Below are 22,637 nucleotides of genomic sequence, written 5' to 3'. Positions count from 1 at the left end.
TTGGCAATGCTAGCCTGGAAAACGGAGGAGAATCCCACAGTGAATGAAGTGACTAAAATACTCCGGCAGTACGAAGGAAATCTCTCCTCTTCCCTAAAGGCCTGTGTCTCAGCTGTGGAGAAACTCTCTGAAGAGGTCCACCAACTTAAAGAGAATTTATCTTCCCCTCCACCTGAACGAACCAGTGTCCACCAGCTAAAAGAGAATGCTTTAGAGAAACTTTCTGAAAAGATCCACCAACTTGAAGAAAGATTATCTTCCCCTTCACCTGAACGAACCAGTGTCCACCAGCTAAAAGAGAATGCTTTGGAGAAACTTTCTGAAAAGATCCACCAACTTGAAGAAAGATTATCTTCCCCTTCACCTGAACGAACTAGTGTCCACCAGCTAAAAGAGAATACCTTGGAGAAACTTTCTGAAGAGATCCACCAACTTAAAGAGAGTTTATTTTCCTCCCCACCTGTACAAACCAGTGTCTCAGCTATTAGGGGTAAACGTTCATCTATGCAAGGAAGACAATATGGTGGGCACACACACCGTGCCACCCTGTGGTTTTACCTACGTGACCATGGAGAGGACATGAGAAAATGGGATGGAAAATCTACTGCGACCCTAGAGGCACGGGTACGTGAATTGCAAAGGAAAACAATTGGGAAAAAGGAGTTCTCTGAAAGGTTTGCTGCTCCAACTTCCAGCAGGCAGTCCTTTAAACACAGAAATGAAGATTCTGACCAGGACTAGAGGGGCCCTGCCTCCAGCCAGGGGGAGGAAAGGGACAATCGAGTTTATTGGACTGTGTGGATTCGATGGCCTGGCACGTCAGACGCACAGAAGTATAAGGCTTTGGTAGACACCGGTGCACAATGTACTCTAATGCCATCAAGCTATAAAGGGCCAGAGCCCATCTGTATTTATGGTGTGACGGGGGGATCCCAGCAGTTAACTGTATTGGAGGCTGAAGTGAGTCTAACCGGTAATGAGTGGCAAAAGCACCGTATTGTGACTGGCCCAGATGCTCCGTGCATCCTTGGCATAGACTATCTTAGAAGAGGATATTTCAAGGACCCAAAAGGGTTCCGCTGGGCTTTTGGCATAGCTGCTTTGGAGACAGAGGACATTAAACAGTTGTCTACCTTGCCTGGTCTCTCAGAGGACCCTTCTGTTGTGGGGTTGCTGAGGGTTGAAGAACAGCAAGTGCCGATCGCTACCACAACTGTGCACCGGCGGCAATATCGCACCAACCGAGACTCCCTGAGTCCCATCCATAAGCTAATTCGTCAACTGGAGAGCCAAGGAGTGATCAGCAAGACTCATTCACCTTTTAATAGTCCCATATGGCCAGTGCGAAAGTCTAATGGTGAGTGGAGACTAACAGTGGACTATCGTGGCCTGAACGAAGTCACGCCACCACTGAGTGCTGCAGTGCCGGACATGCTAGAACTCCAGTATGAACTGGAATCAAAGGCAGCCAAGTGGTATGCCACAATTGATATCGCTAATGCATTTTTCTCCATCCCTCTAGCAGCACAGTGCAGGCCACAGTTTGCTTTCACTTGGAGGGGAGTCCAATATACTTGGAATCGGCTGCCCCAGGGGTGGAAACACAGCCCTACCATTTGCCATGGACTGATCCAGTCTGCGCTGGAGCAGGGGGAAGCTCCTGAACACCTGCAGTACATCGATGACATCATTGTGTGGGGTGACACTGCAGAAGAAGTTTTCGAGAAAGGGAAGAAAATAGTCCAAATCCTTCTGAAGGCTGGTTTTGCCATAAAACAGAATAAAGTTAAAGGACCTGCACGAGAGATCCAGTTTTTAGGAATAAAATGGCAAGATGGACGCCGTCAAATCCCAATGGATGTGATCAACAAAATAACAGCTATGTCTCCACCAACTAGCAAAAAAGAAACACAAACTTTCCTAGGTGTCGTGGGGTTTTGGAGAATGCATATTCCAAATTACAGTCTGATTGTAAACCCGCTCTACCAAGTAACCCGTAAGAAGAATGCTTTTGAATGGGGCCCTGAGCAACGACAAGCCTTTGAACAAATTAAGCAGGAAATAGTTCATGCAGTAGCCCTCGGGCCAGTCCGAACAGGACCAGATGTAAAGAATGTGCTCTACACCGCAGCCGGAGAGAATGGTCCCACCTGGAGCCTCTGGCAGAAAGAACCTGGGGAAACTCGAGGTCGACCCCTGGGGTTTTGGAGTCGGGGATACAGAGGATCTGAAGCCCGCTATACTCCAACTGAAAAGGAGATATTGGCAGCATATGAAGGAGTTCGATCTGCTTCGGAAGTGGTCGGTACTGAAGCGCAGCTCCTCCTGGCACCCCGACTGCCGGTACTAGGTTGGATGTTCAAAGGAAGGGTCCCCTCTACACGTCATGCAACTGATGCTACATGGAGCAAGTGGGTTGCACTGATTACTCAGCGGGCTCGAATAGGAAACCCCAGTCGCCCAGGAATCTTGGAGGTGATTATGGACTGGCCAGAAGGCAAATACTTTGGGATATCACCAGAGGAGGAGGTGGTTCGTGCTGAAGAAGCCCCCCTGTACAACAAGCTACCAGAAAATGAGAAGAAATATGCCTTGTTCACTGACGGGTCCTGTCGTATTGTGGGAAAGCATCGGAGATGGAAAGCTGCTGTATGGAGTCCTACACGACGAGTTGCAGAAGCTGCTGAGGGAGAAGGTGAATCGAGTCAGTTTGCAGAAGTAAAAGCCATTCAGCTGGCTTTAGATATTGCTGAACGAGAAAAGTGGCCAGTTCTCTATCTCTATACTGATTCATGGATGGTAGCAAATGCCCTGTGGGGGTGGTTACAGCAATGGAAGCAGAACAACTGGCAGCGCAGGGGCAAGCCCATCTGGGCTGCGGCATTGTGGCAAGATATTGCTGCCCGGGTAGAGAACCTGGTTGTAAAGGTACGCCATGTAGATGCTCATGTGCCCAAGAATCGGGCTACTGAAGAACACCAAAACAACCAGCAGGTGGATCAGGCTGCTAAGATTGAAGTGGCTCAGGTGGACCTGGACTGGCAACATAAAGGTGAATTATTTATAGCCCGATGGGCCCATGACACCTCAGGCCATCAAGGTAGAGATGCAACCTACAGATGGGCTCATGATCGAGGGGTGGACCTGACCATGGACACTATAGCACAGGTTATTCATGACTGTGAAACATGTGCTGCAATCAAGCAAGCCAAACGGTCAAAACCTCTTTGGTATGGAGGACGATGGCTGAAATATAAATATGGAGAGGCCTGGCAGATTGATTACATCACACTCCCTCAAACCCGCAACGGCAAGCGCCACGTACTTACAATGGTGGAAGCAACCACCGGATGGCTGGAAACATATCCTGTGCCCCATGCCACCGCCCGGAACACTATCCTGGGCCTTGAAAAGCAAGTCTTATGGCGACATGGCACCCCAGAGAGAATTGAGTCAGACAACGGGACTCATTTCCGAAACAACCTTATAGACACTTGGGCCAAAGAACATGGTATTGAGTGAGTGTATCACATCCCCTATCATGCACCAGCCTCTGGAAAAGTTGAACGATACAATGGACTGTTGAAGACTACACTGAAAGCAATGGGTGCTGGGACATTCAAAAATTGGGATACACATTTGGCAAAGGCCACCTGGTTAGTCAATACCAGGGGATCTGCCAACCGAGCTGGACCTGCCCAATCAAACCTGTTACGCACTGTAGAAGGGGATAAAGTTCCTGTAGTGCACGTAAGAAACATGCTGGGTAAGACAGTCTGGGCTACTCCTGCCTCAGGAAAAGGCAAACCCATTCGTGGAATTGCTTTTGCTCAGGGACCTGGATGCGCTTGGTGGGTAATGCAAAAGAATGGGGAGGTCCGGTGTGTACCTCAAGGGGATTTGATACTGGGTGAGAATAGCCCATGAGTTGAATTGTAGTATGTTAATTATTATATAATAATGTATGTCATCACTACCATGATTGCTATATATCATAGATGAAAATGGTGATTAATTAGAATGTATTGGACAGAGTGTAACCTGAGCATGACATAAATGGTATGGAATAAAGGGTGGATATCTGTCCTGGTTCCAGTTAGGACAGAGTTAAGTAGCTCATAGTAGCTGGTAGGGTGCTATGTTTTGGATTAGGATGAGAAGAGCGCTGATAACATGCTGATGTTTTAATTGTTGCAGAGCAGTGTTTACACCAGGCCAAGGACTTTTCGGCTTCTTGCTCTGTCCTGCCAGCGAGCAGGCTGGGGGTGCAGCAGGAGCTGGGAGGGGACAGACCCAGGACAGCTGACCCAAACTGGCCAAAGGGGTATTCCATACCATCTGACGTCATGCTAAACAATATATAGGGGTGGCTGGCCGGGGTGGGGGGCCGGCTGCTCGGGAATAGGCTGGGCATCGGTCAGCGGGTGGTGAGCAATTGCATTGTGCATCACTTGTTTTCTTACACATTATTATTGTTAATACTATTACCATTATCACTATTATTATTATTATTGTTATTATTATTTTCCTGTCTTAATAAACTGTCTTTATCTCAACTCACAGGCTTCACTTTCCCGTTTCTCTCCCCCATCCCAGAGAGGGAGGGGGGAGGGTGAGCGAACGGCTGTGTGGTGTTTAGCTGCCAGCCGGGTTAAACCACAACAGGCATTTAAGGATATGGTTTAGTGATGGGATTCGGTTGATGGTTGGACTTGGTGATCTTGAAGATCTTTTCCAACCTAGATGGTTCTATGATTCTATACTTATAAGAGGTGTTGACTATGAAAGTTTGTTTAAAGAGAAAATGTAATAACCGTAACTTAGACTTTTAAGAAGCTGAAATAACTGTGAAACAAAAAGAAATAAAGGAAGAACCAATTTAAAGGTATAAGTCACATTAAGCTTCCTCTGTAAATGGATGTGGATGGGTTCAAGAGAATTCTTGAAGTAAAGCTGATTCCTGCTGCACACTGTAAGATCACATTGCACACCGACAAGCTCTTTTTAAAAAAAAAAAAAAATTTAAAAACCTATGTTATGCATAACTGAGGCAGCAGAGGGAGCTCAGAGATTTTGGTCATCAGTGAGCAAAAAAGTGAAATTACACTGCAAAGAACAATTACGTCAACAGTGAAGGGCAGGGTCTGATGTACTCTGTCTTCTTTAAAACTAATACACTATATGCATATCCAATTATTCTGTTGCTAGTTTTAAATACCATAGAGACTTCAAGGTACCACTTACTGGCCAGGTCATGTTTTGCACTTCTTACTTATTTAAGCTCTTTTTTTTATAGTTTGAGGAAAAAAAAAAAAAAAAGGTATTTCTGCAAAATATAACTCCTTTCTGAGACTAATAAGTTGTTCTAATAAGTTGTTCAATGTGTAAAGATTTAGAATAAATACTAATATATAGATATCTGAATTTTAAGGATTACAGTAAATAGCAATTGGTAAAATAGTGACAATAGGTAAAATACTGAACTGCAGTGAACCGATATTTGTTCAAGAATGCAGAGATCCAATTTTTAAAATAATACAAGGTGTTTTTAATTTATTAAAACTATTTATTTATTTATGCTATTTATTAATTTATTTATACTAAGTGGTACTGAAAAGAAATGTTTATTTATTTATTTAGAGAAAATATACTTGAGATGTGAACTGAAATATCCTCATCTCAAACTCAGGACAATTTTTTTAGTGGTAACAACTTCAATATTAAAAATATCCTTTTTAGAGTGATCTTTTTGCTGGATCTTTTTACTTTGCTGACCCCGTGCTCAAGCCATTAAAAAGTAGCTGTGGAATGCTATTCTAATCGTGTGGGCATTCTTTAATCTTCTGATCAAACCTGAATAAATCTCCTTGGACACCATGTCAATCTGGGATTTGCAGTCTGACAAGGGACCCAAGCTGAAATACAAATTAATTTTCTACTTGGAAAAAATTGCCTTCCTCTCTCAGTATCATCTACCACTATATTGTATGGCATGTAAAAATCAGGCAGCTCTGGATATCACTTTTGATAGAGAAGACCTATATATTTCAATATCAGAATTCATTGGATCAAATTCCTATATAAGGCTCCTTGGTTACATTTAAACTTTTCATTTTTGCTCTTACTGGTAAATCAGAAGAATGGCTTTTGGTTAGTATTATTCTTTTATCTTTTTTATTATTTTTATTATTTTTATTTATTTTTTAATCTTATTGGCTAAACCATTTTTTTTTGCCTGTGTTCTGTCATTCCAAGTATATTTCCTGATCCCTGAAATTGAAATTGTTGAGATTTCAGAGCATTTGCTCATATATTTGGATCTTACAGACTCCCACAGTTCTTCCATCATTTCTCTATATCTTAACCCAGTCTGACCCCAAATTACTTTATAACTATTTTCAAATATGTTTATTTGCCTTTCCTTAAAATATGTGAGGCAATTGTATGGAGAAAGAACCTATATAACTTCTCTCTCACCAACTTGTAATAGGTAAATCTGTGCTCCAAGTTATTAACAGATATGTTTCACCTGTTAGATAGAATTGTCCAAGTTGTTCTTGTCAGTTCATAGCTCAATATTTAGTTTTGCTGTCTTCAGACTTTGACTTCTCAGTCTCCTTATGTCCTTCAAATCTCCAGTCTTTTTATACTCTATCTTTTGCCTTTCTTTAATAGAAATATTTTAAGTATATTTACAAAAGGTCTGCAGTCCACTTATATTTACCCCACTCATAGAATTCATAATTAAATTTTATACACCAGTTAATCGTTTTAGTGATTGTATTATCTCTCTACACTAGTTCTATAAAAGATCTTGTTTATAAGTATACATCCCCATATGCACTGTATGTAAAGAATTGTAAAAATATAATTAACAAAATAACTTAATGAATGGACCTTTTTGAGGTTAGAAAGGTGGAACACTATAGAAACTAATACCTATCTAATTGAAAATAATGAATTCACTACAACTATTAAATAAGACTTATGGATAACTAAAAATAAAAACATTGCTTTATTTTTAAATGTGTGTTTGATAGTATGATGATGGATTTTCTGTTGCAAAAAATCAATTGCTAAATTAAATGTTCTCACTTTCTGTTTGCAGAAGAGGATTTTCTTCTTTATTTATTTCCATTTGAAGAGAAGTCTTAGCTTGCTTTTAACTTCATTAAATATCTTTAACTTGAACTTTAAACATTGTTTGAGGTAAAATATCTTACCATGGTTGTCTCTGCAATGGATCCAAAGCTGTTTATAAATATGTTGCATGTGACATTAACTGGAGGACCTGCAAAAGGAAAATAAAACACCAGACAATGTTTCATCATCAATCATTATTGAGTGACTGTAAAATATATTAACATACTAAACTATTATGAAACAATGTTTGTTGACTTAGGAGGAAATAATGCTGTATTCAAAATGAATATAATGCAAAAAAATTGAATGGTTTCAAGTAAGTAATAGATTTTCCCTTTCAGTTCTTCTTCTCGAAGGTACACTACTTGACTAGCCAGTTCGTTATGAATTTGCATGGAGGATTCTATATCTTAAAAAAAAAAAAAAAAAAAAAAAAAAGAGAGAGAGAATATTTAAAAGAATATTTAATTTGAAATGTATAGCCAAAAGTATTTTTATGTGTTTTTTCAGTGAAAAATGTATGCTACTTCTCACAACAATTAGAGGAAAAGTGACCTTTTCCACTAAAGGCAGCTGTTACTTTTAACATTATCTGTCATCGCTGGAAACAAAAATACATTATTGCTGCTCTTATCTCTACTGCTGACAGGAACAAATGTGGATAAGAAAGAATGACTTAGATTCTATTCTCATTTCTCTTAAATTCACAGAATGGTTAAGAATTCATTTAAGCTGAATTTTCTGTTACCGTGGGTCTTCAGCCAACTGTTGTTCTGCCTTATCTTTCATTTGTGAAGCATCAGTAGTGGCAGAGTAGTCATTATGATAACTGAACAATGAACTGTCTCTTCATGGAAAAGGTTTTAAATTACTTCCCTGCAAGTCTCTGTGAAAATGGCATTGCGCTATAGCATGCTAATTTCTCCATTATTTCTTATCAGTTTAAGTCTAGGTACAATGGAAACAAGGTCTTTCCATCATATGGTTCTTCTGTCACCCTCCTGCACCTTGATATTCTTATATCAACAGTCCAGTTTGGCACTGGAGATGTTAGTTTAGCTTTCTAGTTATAAGCAACCATTAATAATGAAAGATCCATACCTGGAATTTAAAGACTGGTATTGCAAACACTTATGTAATATTTATTTTTTAGAGTCACTGAAGTAATAGGCTGCTCTGCCACTGTTTGTGCTTTACAACTATAAAAATTTAATGTGACCAATGAACCTGATATTAAATATTTGAAGAATAAGAACATTCATTAAAAATTCTGCCAACAGGACAAAACTTTGAACGTCCAGCTTTCTTTCCTCAGGGCAATAATTGTTTTGAAGTACTGTATGGGAATTACAACAAAACATCATTGCATGTACTTCAGTCATTGTAATACACAAGACTACATATACAAAGTAGAAGTCTCAGATAAAAAGGTATCACTCTGCAGTCACTTTGGCACTACAGTCATTTTGATACTTGGTTAATTATTCAAAACAGTTGAGCAAATCCAATACTTAGAATTCAGTAAAACCTTGCTATGGACAATATGTGGAAAAAACTCCTGAAAAAGATCAAAAGAAATGGAAGAAAAAACAGGAGAGATGAACAAGGGGAGAGGCACTAAAAACTATCAGGGAGAAAATTGTATTTCCTGGTAGTGTCAGACAATTTGTTTGCAAGGCTTTACTTTCTGACACTTCCATGTTGTAGTACTTGTCATTTATTTCAAATTTGATATGATATTATCTTGTTTAAAGTAGTACAATAGAACTACTAGAGCACTAATATTGCACTTTACTAACACTACAGTGTTACTACAGTAAAGTGTAAATTTGCTTCATCAATATTCATAATTGCTTTTATAAAGATAAAATAAATAAATAAATTGATACAACACTGATGCTTAATTTCAAAAGCAGCCTTACAAAAAGACAGGTAATAGCTAGTTAAAAAGAGGATAAAAAGAAGCTATAAGCAGCTTGGAAGTGGTTTAGAGATTACTTAAAGATACTGTGCTTAGAGCAAAAATGAACCTCCTAAAACATGGTCAAATAGAAGCATAAATGAAGCTGTTAAACCTGGAATTCAGGTTCAAACATATGAACCTAGGCAAGTAAAATATAAATTAAAGGCAGGCCAAAAAAAAAAGTAGAGCTGAAGCTTAGTAGAGACAGAAAAGCTAAAAGTGATAACTATCTTTAAGGCATTAAAAATAGAATACTGCCAAGACTGGAAGGTGAAGTCGAGGAGATGATTAAGATACAGAGGTATCCATGAAAAACAGCAGCAGAAAAACTAAATTAAGGCTTTGGAGTAGCATTTGTATTCTATTGCTAGCATTGTCAAATACTGAGCCATTCCGATGGAAGATTTTGTATGAGGACTGTAGGATTTCCTACGAAGAAAGGTTTGAGAAAGCTGGGGCTTTTCAGCCTAAGGAGAAGGCTCCAGGGTGACCTCATTGCGGCTTTTCAGTACTTGAAGGGGATTTACAAAAAAAATGGAGATCAACTCTTTGCTTAATCAGATAATGACAGGACAAGGAGAAACGGTTTTAAACTAAAAGAGGGGAGATTTAGATTAGGCACTGGGAAGAAATATGTAGAGGGTGGTGAGGCACTGGAAAAGGTTGTCCAGAGAGGCTGTGGATGCCCCATCCCTGGAGGTGTTCAAGACCAGGTTAGATGAGGCCCTGAGCAACCTGATTTAGTGGGTGGTGTCCCTGCCTATGGTAGGGGGGTTGGAACTCGATGGCCTTTAAAGGCCCTTCCAATCCGAGCCATTCTATGATTCTATGATTTTTGTATTTCAACATTGGAGACCAAAGGAACCGGAACAAACTGACAGCCTGAGGTGATATTAAGCCAGACATTATAAAAATTGTTGCAACACTGTAAGTTGAAAGTTGAAATAGTAATTACTGTTAGTCAGCTATCACTTGTGTCAATTTTGTTATCAATAGAAAGAAGTGTGTATCACTTCCAGCTATAATTTGAATTAAAGAAGAAAAAAGGTTTCTGAAGGTGATGGTGGATGACATTAACAATAAGCATTATCCCTGTAAACCTTAACTCTATACCAGCCAAACGGGTAGAAATTATGAGAAATGTTATAATTAATAGATTACTGGATTATTTCTAGTAATTCTATTAGTAGAATTATTCTATTAATTAATAGAATAAAAAATTATTATTTTAGCTGCAATAGCATCTCTCAGATCTACTGAAGATCTCTGAAAGAGCTGGTAAGCATGTGGACAAAGGCAATATAATTAATTAAATATTTAGTTATAGCTTAAATTAATTGAAATAGTTTATTCAGATTTTCAAGTACTTCGTAACTTGATCTTTTGTCAAAGGCTTTTTAAGGATATTAGTCTTGGCAAAACGAGAGAAATGAGGTCCACCTATAGATCTTTTGTTTTAAAATAATTTAATGGTAGGAGTAGAAAGCTATTTTTAAAATTATGAGGTGATTGTTTATGAGTTCCCCTATAGATCTGAACTGTATCATTGTAGTTCAGTATTAATGACCTAGAAAAGAAAGGCACTATAATTATGGTATTTTGTGTAGTTGTATGCAAAGCTGAATGCAAGGAGTTGCAGAAAGGTCAAAATAAAGAGCTATCAAGGTATAAATGTTTGATGAAATTCAGTGTCAGTCAAATGGAAAACAATCCTTACTGTGCATTTGTACTGATGGGATCCAAATTAATGATTTCCATGCAGGAAAGAGAGTATAGATTCATTACGGATGGTTCTCTGAAAGTATTCTCTTCAGATATCATTAAAGATAGGAAAATACAAATCAAAAAATGGACCGCCATATAAGTAGATCATGAACTTCCATCTTAAATACTTCAAAATATTTTTCCACCTCAAAGGGAGAAAATTAGGGAGAAAAGAGGTGTCAAGAAGGCAACCAAGGATGTCAAACTCTATGAGCTGCTGCCACACAAAACCAGCATAAGCAAGACAGCACTCCTAGCATTGGAAAAGGAATATGGTAGGGAGCAATATATAAGTACAAAAATCTGTAAAGATCAAAAAGATGTGAATTTCCTCCATTTCTTAATAAGTCACATGGCAACAAAATAAAATAGTCACCCAATTCAAAGCAAATGAAAAAAAAAAAAAGGTTAATTTGCACAATTGCAAAACATCACAATTTTATTGCCATAAAATATGGAAAAGGCCAAAACTATGTCCTGACTTAAGTAGTTCCTTAATTAATGATTGCTGAATACTGTTTGGCAATATCAAGGCAAGGAACACTTTACACTTTCCTAAACAAAACCCAAAGTAGGATAAACATCTTGCTATAGTTTTGATTTACTAGAAATAAAACTATTTTGTAACTGGAACAAACGTTTTGCAATAGTTTTTCATTTCTGTTTTATTTCATACCTAAACGAATTCAAATATTATTCTCTATTCTATTCTTTCTATTGAACAAGAATAGATATGAAAAATTCCTTATTCAGAAGTACAGCACTCAGACAAAAGGTATAATTTTGTGTTATTGGCCAAGTTTAATCATGACAAAAGATGTTAAAAATCTTGTCTACATAGAACTTTTATTGACAGAGCAAATGATTGTCTGAGATCTCTTATTAGGTCTGTTTCTTTAAAACAGTTGCCAAATTAAAAACTCAAGGACTAATAAAACTAACCAGAAAGTGGCAAAGTCACTTAAGGAGATACTTATTCTTAGCGATAGATCTGAATCATTGTGGGCAGATTTGTTCAAACTGCATAGCTGTCTAGAAGATTTAGAATGTTAACTTTTTGAAAAAGAACAATGTCAAATTAGGTTTTGTCTCTTTAAATTTCAGTAGTTATAAAACAATGCTCTAAGTCTTTTGAATTATACATTCAAGAATATTGCGAATATTGCATATTCACTATTCTCTAAACCATCTGCCTGTTCTTCACTTTAGCCCCATCAGAAGATTGTGTCTGCATTGTGTCCATGACAAACTCCAAAATCTGATCCACAAATCAACTACTAAGCTGTAAATTCCTCATTTTTAAGCATTTTTTTTTAGGACTTCAGGAGACTCAAAGAGAGATAAAAAACTGCTGTGCGTAGACTTTGCCTGGAGGCTTATTTTGCTCTGCACAGTGTTACTTTAGGGTAAACAGCAGTTTGCATGCTAATAGAGCAGATTAATACTGAAATAAACCATCATAGCAAAGAAAAGCAAAGAAATGCACTTTTTTTTTTTTTTTTCCAATTAGAGTATATTTCTTGGCTTCATATTTATTCCAGAAACTGCAGTTTTGTGACAAGAAATACTGAATTACTTAGAAGTGTAGGTTTGAAATTACCTTTGAAATTTGGTCTTATCCTTGCATCGTAGCCCGACATCCTACCCATTAGCTTATCCAGGAAATCAGATGGAGACATTGGCATGCTACGAGATCTTGCACTGTCTGTTTCCTTTGTGGCTACCAAGCTAAGAACCAGGAAAAAGACAAACAAAGCAAATAACAACAACAACACACACACACACAAAACACATAAAACAACAAAATGTTTTGTAAGAGATTTTTTTAGGAAAATTTTCATTTTGCAGAGTCAATCACTTTGCTTATTATTGTATGAACAGGAAAACAGCAAATCTGAGATTGCCTTTCATGCTAGTTTAAGCTCCAAAAATAGTAGTAGCAAATAAATGGAAACAGTAAGTTCTCTTTCTATCTGTCATTTTATATGCAAATTTTATTTTCATAAACTGCATACTCTATTATCCCTTCCTCAGAACTTCTGGAAATTAATAACACTTTCAGTCAACAGTTATTGATACATTATCACAGAGTTAAAAAATAATAGATAAGTAGCTATGCATGTGGAATGTCATAGTTTGGAGCCTACTTTAAGATTGGTCTGTTTAACTGGGAGTAATGTAATATGAGCCTAGATCAGAAAAAAATATTGTAAAGATCTTTCATAGAAGAGTACTACCACCATCATTTTTTCTTCAGAGAATGTTTTATATTTGTACATAAAACAACATATCAAACAGTCCCTTGGCAACTGGTATTTTTTAACATTGTTTTAGAGGTTCATATTCTATTAAAACAAAAATGACTGCTGAAAAAATACTGAAGGAACTATCTTAGGGCAAAATTTTCATCTCAGGGCCACATGGAAAATGTCATCTCCTATATCCTCCTCTCCATATGTATGCAGAACTCCCACTGACATTCTAAAGTGTGCTCTGCACATGTCAAGAGAGAAGAATATCAGTACTGCGATCAGATATGTGGACCTGAAAAAAAGGTCTTTATTGTTGTGGAACTCTTACTCAACTGCTGGCCAACACATTATAAAAACAACAGTCAGTAAATATACATATGAATAAATTTGTGAGTAACATTGTGATACACAGTGCAACTAAAATCATTCCTTGGAGAATGACATTGGAGTCTGAAAAAAAGATAAAGAAATTCTGATCGTTGTGCTGATTTCCAGTCAAAACTCTGTTGCAAAAGGATGTGAATCTATTCTACTTACCCCATTCATTGTCTCCTAATAATGCCAATTCATTCTTTTAGAAGTACTTAAATATGCCTTTGTTTAGAGATAGACGCAGGAAATAATATAAAACCTTTAGGATTTTTCTAAGTCATGAAAAATTTATGCTGATCTTTGCTTGTTAACAATGCATGGAGTTCCAGAATGGTAAAAAATCCGTACAGGTATGTGTGTATGAAGATGTCATGGTAAGGGCAGACTGGGAATGCCATTTTTTTTCCTCCAAAAACTACATTACTTTGGACATGGGGAGTTACAGTTTTTATGGCAATTTCCGTCTAGAGGGGCTACCAAAAAATCTGTCTTGAAATTAGATATTTGCATTTAATATCATAAATCTAAAATTCTTTCATATTAAGTATGAAAAATTTGGACACTCACAGAACACGTACATAGAAACCTCTAGAATGCTGTGGTTTACTTATATTTTAATTGAAAAATGCAGTGAAGTCTTTTAATTGTGATATTAACTAAAATTAGTTAAATAAAATAAAAATTTCTCTGCTTCTAGTGAACTCTAAATCTAGTGTGGAATCTGCTCTATATGTAAGTTGATTTGCATATTTCTACTTTGTAAATTTCTAATTTGTTATGCATTTCTAAATTTTTCTGAGTACTTTGTTATATCTTTCAGTATTATCTTTCAGTAAAAATGCTTCTATAGTCTCCTTTAGTAGCTAACCTCGTTCTTTATTTCTTCATGTAGCTGAAGAATGTATCCCCTTTTTAATCAAGGAAATACTTAACTATTCCTATTCTAGTGCAATTTGAAATTACTGTTTCATATTCTGTTCTTATTGGCCTCTGACATCATTTTCACTAACAAATATTCTGAATGGATCTAGTTTATCACAGTATGGCAACTTCTAGTCATTCATATTTCTTTAAAAGTTTATACGTGTTTATAAAGCAAATAAAACATGAAAGCCTAACTACACCTACTTCGCTGGATTGTATCTTTTTACAAGGCAGTGGAGAATCAAGAAACTGTGTGTATATATATATATATATATATCATATATATATATCATATATATACATATATAGAGATATGGACACCTGGATTTGTGTCTTATGCCCTTGCATAAGAAAGCTGTATTTCTATATATGAACACACACATATATATATCAATTTATGTGGTAGAATCATAGAATCATAGATTGGCTTGGGTTGGAAAGGACCGTAATGATCATCTAATTCCAACCTTGGAATGGGCAGGGACACATGATATTTCTATTCTGGAGATAAATTCTCCAGAACATGAATGTAGAAAAGTCTGTTGTTACCTTTAATATTGATCACTTTATCTGATTGGAGATCTGTTTGTTGTTTTCCTCTTCTCTGATTTTTTTCTAAATCATTCTGATGTTGCTTTTCAAGTCTACCATGGAATAGAGTACTTTGAAATTAAGGTAACTAATGCTGAATAGGAAATATAGTCATTGCTGTGACTACAGATTTTTTCAAAGTAGCATTTACTTTTGTGTCATATGGTAGCATCACTAATTTTTGTTAGAATTAGTCAGTTAAAAGCCTCATAGTATCTGGAATAATTTTATTGCCTGCTTCTGAAAGAAATATATTCAGCATAATTAATAAATACTGTAGAAATAAGTTTTATTTTAGAAATTAGCTGTAATTTTTAATTAAATATTTCAAGTATTTTATGTTTTTCTCAGCCCAGTGTGCTATTGACAAAAAACTGGTTGAGCACTGCAGAATTCTGCCTTGTTCAAAGTCCCTTTAATAGAAAAACTGTATTTCAAGAATGCTGTTGGAAAGATAATACTTCCGTCTATCTGAACTGCATTGTGGAACACTCTTTTAGTTAAAAAGAATCAAGTAATATAGGTAATACAGTGAAGCTTGAGTAAGGCAGTGGATTTTTAGGAAGGCCTTTGTGTCAAAATACTGGTCCTCTGTATATAAATTATCATAAAAATGATTCTACATGGTAAAGATTCTTCAGTTCTGTTGTACACAGCCTGTGAAAAATAAGCTTCTGGCTAAGTGGCTACAGAAAGTTACACTCTTTTCATAAAGTACAAATTTAGCTTCTTTTAGTTGTAATGCACATAGCCTTTCTCTTCACTACACTCAACTAGTAATGGCTTTGTGCACATCCAGAGGGAATTTACACTGACCTGTTGCATTTTTTTAAAATAATTTTGTGCGTGTGTTTTCCAAGAGGCAGAATTATAAGAATTTAGTATCAGCAAAACTTTCATAATGTGGTGCATTCAGAACTAAGCTCCAATAGACTTGTGGTTAACATAAAGTTATTGTGCAACTTCAAATTACTGAGAAGGAAAGCTCTACACTATTGTTCACAGGCAGAGACAGTGAATGTTCACCATTGCAAAAGTATTTTATTGGAGAAAGATTATTACTTCCCACTTTTCACCTTGCTGAATGTGTCCTGAACACCTTTACTTTGTAAACTAAACTGGGCTAAACAATTGCAAAGAAAATTGATAGTTAAACTAGTGGGCAAATATAAAGAAAAATAGAAAATGTTATCAAACAATGTATTTGAAAAATAATTTGTGACCAACTGAATTAAGACCATCAAAAGTTAGGGTAAGAATATTAGCTCCAGATAAGCTGCTCTACAAAACCAGGCATGAACAGAAAATTAGAACCACCAGGACTATAATTACTCCCATCTTTGGTCTATTCAGCCCATTAAATCAGTGTTCATCTACAATCTGAAGAGAGATGAGCTTTGCATCGTGCCTTGAAGATTGTCAGGTTGGAAATTCATAGACAGAAATAGGAAAACATCCAGAATTCACAGGTCTGTGACAAGTACATGAATCATATTTGGGCCAGAAACTGTTAGGTCAAACTGAGTACATTTACAGTGGGACAAAAATGTTACTCAGATAGTAAGAAACATTCTGGCTCAGCCAAGACATCTCTGTATCAGCACCCACATCCTAAATGCTAGACAAATGGCAACTGTAGGGAATTGTAGTAAGAATTATGTTCAGCACTGCCATCTATGATCTAGAAATAAAATAGAAAATCATTGATAGTTTAAAACTAAGAATCACACACACACACACAAAATGATGGAGTTAAATACTGATGAGTGCAAGGAAATAAAATGATTTCTTAAGTTCAGACCATTTAAGTAGAACAGTTTAAAATAGAAAAGGAGGACATTTGCACGTATATGAATTTGGTATGTGGACAGAGTTGGACAAAGCAGTGCATCTGAAGGATTCAGAATTCACGTTGAACAATTCAGTACTGTCATGGTAAAGTTCTCACTGCACTACTGTGCTATCCAACAGCGTGGAAAAATTGAAAGAGTGTGCAGGAGCATGAAGGTCAATTATTATTTCATATGCTATTAATGAGACCAGTTCTGGGACATTGCACCGGATTCTGTGTCCAAGTTTTAAGAGGATATTAAAGCATTAGGAAAGGTACTGAACAAAGCCACTAAAACATGATCTGAGATTTAGGAAAATTTCCTTACAGTAAGAGATTTTAGGAGTTCAATCTGTTTAGTTTATCAAAAAGAGGATTGAAAAGTAACATGACTAAAGTGTTCAAATACCTCCAAGGGGCAGAAAACATTGGACATTTAATCTAAAGAGGAAAGGCAGAATAATCAATGACAGGCAAATTCAAATGGGAATTTAGGTACACAGTTTGAATAGTAAAGGCAACAGTAGATGAAGCTGTAACACACAAGTACAGTATGGCTTTACGAAAGAAGCAATTTAGCAAAATTTAAATTACTGCTTTTCATATATGTTAGTGAAAAGGAATGAAAAGGAATATATAGAAGAGCAGGCTAAATTCAGAGTTGACATTACAAGTCTCATGCAGAAAAGGCAATCTTTGTATTGCCAAAAGACACATTATGGAGTTGAAGAGATTAAGGAAAGCAAGCAATGGGAATAATTCAAAGTAGAAAATAATGTCTTCTCAGGGTCCTTCTACCTTGGCGCTGGGTTGCAGGCTTGCAGGTGCTGGTACTGTAACCTGTAATCTGGGGTGTAGGTTACATGGGGTAATGCTGGCCCATTTTCTAAATTTCCTTTCACAGCTGGATATTTGACTTACCCAGCAGTTGTATGACACCACCTCCCTGCTCAGTTTAGAATTAAGCCCCAGAAAAGAAAATGGACTTGAGCTGCTCATAAACTACAGCCATCTTAAAAATCAGAGATTGACCACTGCTAGGAAAAATTGTGCTACTGTTCTATTTGTGATGTGCACCTGCAAAGAGGAAGGAATTTTAAGGTAGATAATATCATTGCTGTGAAAGCAAATGAATATGAAGTGGCCGGGGATAAATTTAGATAGTAAATTAAAACTCTTTCAACCAATGAAACACTTCAGTTCAGAAATAGTCTAGCACTTTGAACGGAGATACAAAAGCCTTGTGTGTTTTAAGATGGAGCTTGATAAGGGTATTGGGTTGTTATGAGATGTATGACTGTGATTGTAGGCGATGGGATTCAGTTCCTTTCTAACTCCCCTGCTGAGGATATGTTTGCATTGTTATTGATTCTTTTAAATTATTAAAATAATTACTATTACAGAACTCATTAAAAAATAGTTAGCATAGCTATGCAGCAAGGACACCACCATCTACAGAATTTATATAGGAGACCTCATCTAGCAGCTGACAATTTAGCACACAAGAATGACGTGGGTCATGAATCAGTGCTCCTGACATTTCTATTTAAAGTATTTTTGTTAGAGGAAATCTCACCATCTCTTCCCTTCTTCCAAAACGAAATGACTGAGAAAAACTCTTCAAAGGGAATTTTACAATCTCCAAAAATGTCTCCTACTTTAAAGCTTCTAAAGTATGTATTTTTTGAAGAATCACTGTATTCCTATTCATAAGCCATCTCTTTTCTATCTGCCCCAAACTTGTGGATATTTTTGCTAAAGCACAGGTAAAGGAAAGGAATGTAAAAACGAAAGTGCCTTATATATATGCTTTATTTTAAGAGGTATATATTCTCTTCCCATTTACTGCTATATGTCGATGACAAAGATGAATAAAACCTATTGTGTGCTGTAATGATACCTTCCATTAGAAACTTAGCAGAGAAAAGTTAACAAATCCAAGTTAGAGAAGTCCTCTAACTTACCCAAGTTATTCTGAGGGTAGTCTCCAGAGTCTTCCTAACTTCATGTTGACTACAATTGATATAAATTACCTTTGACTTAGATGGTACATTCAATTTCTTCCTTCCATAATTAAACTACTTCCATGTTTTATCTTGAAGATCCTATCTTAACACCAACTTACTGCCATATTTGGCTTGCTGATTTTCTTATCCAATAATAAATTATTTCTTTCATATGAAATACAGACCATCTTAGTCATTCAATAAGGTAGATTTTTTTTTTTCATCTTACAATACATACTACAGAGATATTATATGATGCTCTATGCTTTGAATGCATTGTGGTGGTCCAGTAACAATTCTCTGAGACAGCAAGTGTGGCCAAACCCCATGAGCAATCCAATCTTGTGACTGTGGTCAATTCTCTCCAGCTGATGTTTGAATATTTTTAATGCACTTTACATTAAAAAGCTCTTAAGAGAGTCTCAAGGAAATTAATTAAACACTCATAAAGGAAAGCAAAAACTGCAGCCAGCCATTATGCACTCAGCTGCATCTCAGAAACAGCAACAAAAGCATTTCAGTAAATTAATCTGAGTCAGTACTTATTCAGTGTTTCACCAATAATATTTAGGTGAATTAGCTCAAGACAACCTTGTACCTGTAAGTAATGGTGACAGAATTAATTAATTTTAAAACAAAAACTATTCAGTATAACCATTTAATTAAAAAGGTCTGCTAAAATAATCTGCACCTAATCACCTGGCAATCTAGAATAGAAAGATCTATTCATTAAAGTAGGTAAAGAACTAAAAAGGTCAGAGTTTATAGTATGTAAAAATTGCACATTATTCCAACATGTACCTGACAAAAAAAAAAAAAAAAGTCATTTTTAATGGAAAATATTCCTGCATGTGACATCTTTAAACAAGAAAAATACAACAAATGTTAACAAGAATGACCTCTGAAGGAATCAAGCCCATCAAAATTAAAAATGTTTCCTTGTTTGAACAAAAATAAGAAATCCTATTCTTTCAGAAAGGTAAAAACAGTGTTCAATTTTAGAGAAAAAAAAATATATAAAGCTTAAACAATACTAATTTGTTTGATTTTTGTGGATAAGGCTGTTTCCTAAACTTTTTCCAGTTTTTGCTTAGTTTTTCATTAAGATTAATCTGTTCAGTCAAGTAGCATGACACAGGTGTTCTACCGAGGTGTAGTGTGTTTAAACCTAAGATAGTTGTGTCCGAAGAGAAATGCATTTCACTGTTTTTGATTTCAATAAACAATTTAAACTTCAGAAGCTTTGCAGATGAGGTAAATATTGTGGAACAGGAGCTCAGAAGGAGGATAAATATGTTTAAAGCAAATATATATATATCATTTAAATTGCAATAAAATTTTAAAGCAATCTCTTCACTCTTTCACTCTACTGGAAATTAAAATCCCTCACAGAAAAAAAAAAAAAAAAAAAAAAGACATGTAGACTTCTCTTATTGGAGGCCATTCTTCAACAATATTAATTCACAAAAAGTCAGGGCCATTTTGGAAAGCTAAGAGAAGAGTCTGAGGATTGCAGATGCATGGATCCAGTCCTAAAAGAATCCACTGTCGCTGCTGTTCCCTTCTAGCTTTCTAGCTTACAAAAAAAGAGTTTCTTCTGAGATGTGAAGCAAGACTCAGAATTAGACTCCTGCTGTAAATTATCATTTGGAAGACTCAGTCTTACTTTACATTACCTACACTGTTAACCCGAAGAAATTTGGTTACCTGAATTAGGTAACATTATCCTCTTCTACAGTTCAAGGTTCACACAAGGAAATCACCTTTTTCCAATTCCTCCTTACTATTCCATCATCAAAATAATTCTACTTGAGCTTTACTGGTGAATGAGAGAATTTCGTCCTGAGGGACCAAGAAAAACGAAAAGCAGGTTTCCACTGGTGAGAGTATGTGAAGGAAGAGAGTGACATGTACTAAACTCAAAGATTGCAAATGAAGGAGAAAATTAAATTTGACATGACTCAAAAAAGAGAGATTCCAATTGTATTTCCTACAATTTCTGTTAAAACTGACAATAATGTATTGCTTGCTAATTGAATATGAAAATACGTTCATTTGTTGTAGGTCATGAAATCATCAGTTCCTAATGCAATGAAAATGCAGATTTTCATATTCTGCAATGTTTTAGATAATAGTGATTTTACTAGCTCAGATTGGAACATGGAACTCAACTCATGTGTGCTGGAGAAAGGACTGTCAGTTCCAATAACAGGAGCAGAAGCATTGTCTCACCAAGATTTTAAAGAGGTGATTTCTAACAAAAACTCTCAGGAAAACTTTAAACATATTCTGTGACAGATTAGATTTTCCTATTGATTTCTCCCACTTAGATTTTTCTAGCTGTACTTTTATCCTCTTACTTTGAATACATTCTAAAGGTCAGATTTTTTTTTTTGATACAATGTGTGGAGATAAGTAAAGTTACATCAGAGATCATTGAACATATTTTCAGCCAAAGTAACAATTTTTGTATGTAGCAAAGAATGAATTTCCATTTTAAAATAACATTATTCATTCTTTATTATTTCCATGGTTAGGAAGGAAAACTACATAAAAATATATGGGACTGTATTTCAATGCAACTATTAAAAATGTCTATTTTTTTTCAAATTTGGAAAATATTAATTTTTCTGTTTCAGTGACTGTAGTAATGTTGCATTTTAATGCATTTTATGAGCTAGGCAACAGTTACAAGCATTTTGTTATGATGTTTCTGATACCTTTACAGTGTAATTTTTTCCCCCTTTGTCAATGCAGCTGAGAATTCCTCCTGCCCCTCAGTCTTCCTCCAGCCCTGTTTGTCATGGAAGTAAATTGATACAATGTTATAGCTTATTTGCTTTATATGCTATAGTTTTAAAAAGCTTTGGATTGCTATAGTGTGCTTCATCCTTTCCTAACAGACAAAAAAAATAGAGTTGTTTGTTTGTTTGTTTGTTTGTTTTTTTGTTTGTTTTAAGTCTTCTGCTTAGGTCATTCTGACCCGATCTTCATTCAGGTCAAAGGTCTTTACAGTCTATATGAGACTAAATTTGGGTACGCTTGTTTTTGTTTGTGATTCCATATATATATTTAAACACAAAGCTTGCTCTCCCTCTTCCTCTACCCCACCCTCTTTGGAAAACCATTTACTCTTAGAGTAAAGGAAAAAAAAAAGTTTTGTCAGCATTCTTCATAATCCTATGGACGTGGCTTTCCAGCTTAATTAAGAAATGGATTCAATAAACTACAGATTCTCTCTCTAATTTTCCTTTGTTTTTTAATTTGCTTTGTTGTTTTATTGTTGCCAACTTCAGCCATTAGGCATTTGATTTTTCTTAAGACATTTTATGAATTCTGGTTCTAATCTAAATATTTGTTCCTAATTTTGCGAGAAACACCTTTTTCCTCAGTAGTCTCATATATTATGTACATCTTATTTTCATCAGTGCTTTAAATTCAGGTCTTAATTTCTACCTGTTTCTTAATTTATTTCAACATCCATTTCTGAGGTAAAAGCTCACTCAAGCATCTGCACAAGATGTCAAGATGTCAGATGCTGACATATATCTGACTCTTCTGGAGACCCACTGCATGAGTCAATTTTCTGACAGTGTTAACTTTGAATTAAACATAGACCCTTCCAAGATTCAACCAATTGGTACTTTTTGTTTTTTTATTTGGTTGGTTGGTTCTTTTTTGAAGAGATGGAATATACCTGAATATAGAAATTGTAAGTCTCCAATCCATAGTAGTCTGAACTTGCATTACTATCTCACTATAAAGTAGTCTGAACTTGCATTACTATCTCA

The 22,637-nt window shown here is 36.0% G+C and overlaps 1 protein-coding gene across 3 annotated transcripts in view; it reads right to left on the bottom strand.

Moving 5' to 3' along the window:
* The window catches only part of GLRA3 (glycine receptor alpha 3), a 99,543-nt gene that overhangs the window by 63,187 nt on the left and 13,719 nt on the right, over positions 1-22,637 (bottom strand). For 2 of the 3 annotated variants that reach the window (XM_083835373.1, XM_083835372.1), the window contains exons 2-3: positions 12,471-12,598; positions 7,224-7,291 (exon numbers count right to left, since the gene is read on the bottom strand). In XM_083835373.1, the coding sequence (XP_083691499.1) occupies positions 7,224-7,291; positions 12,471-12,598 (196 nt within the window). Of the gene's footprint in view, positions 1-7,223; positions 7,292-12,470; positions 14,181-22,637 lie in introns of those variants that run through there. The other variant, XM_083835371.1, reaches the window with a different exon arrangement.

Source organism: Anser anser (assembly GCF_964211835.1).
Source record: "Anser anser genome assembly, chromosome: 4".
NCBI classification, from domain to species: domain Eukaryota; kingdom Metazoa; phylum Chordata; class Aves; order Anseriformes; family Anatidae; genus Anser; species Anser anser.
This window is presented reverse-complemented; position numbering and strand designations above follow the sequence as displayed.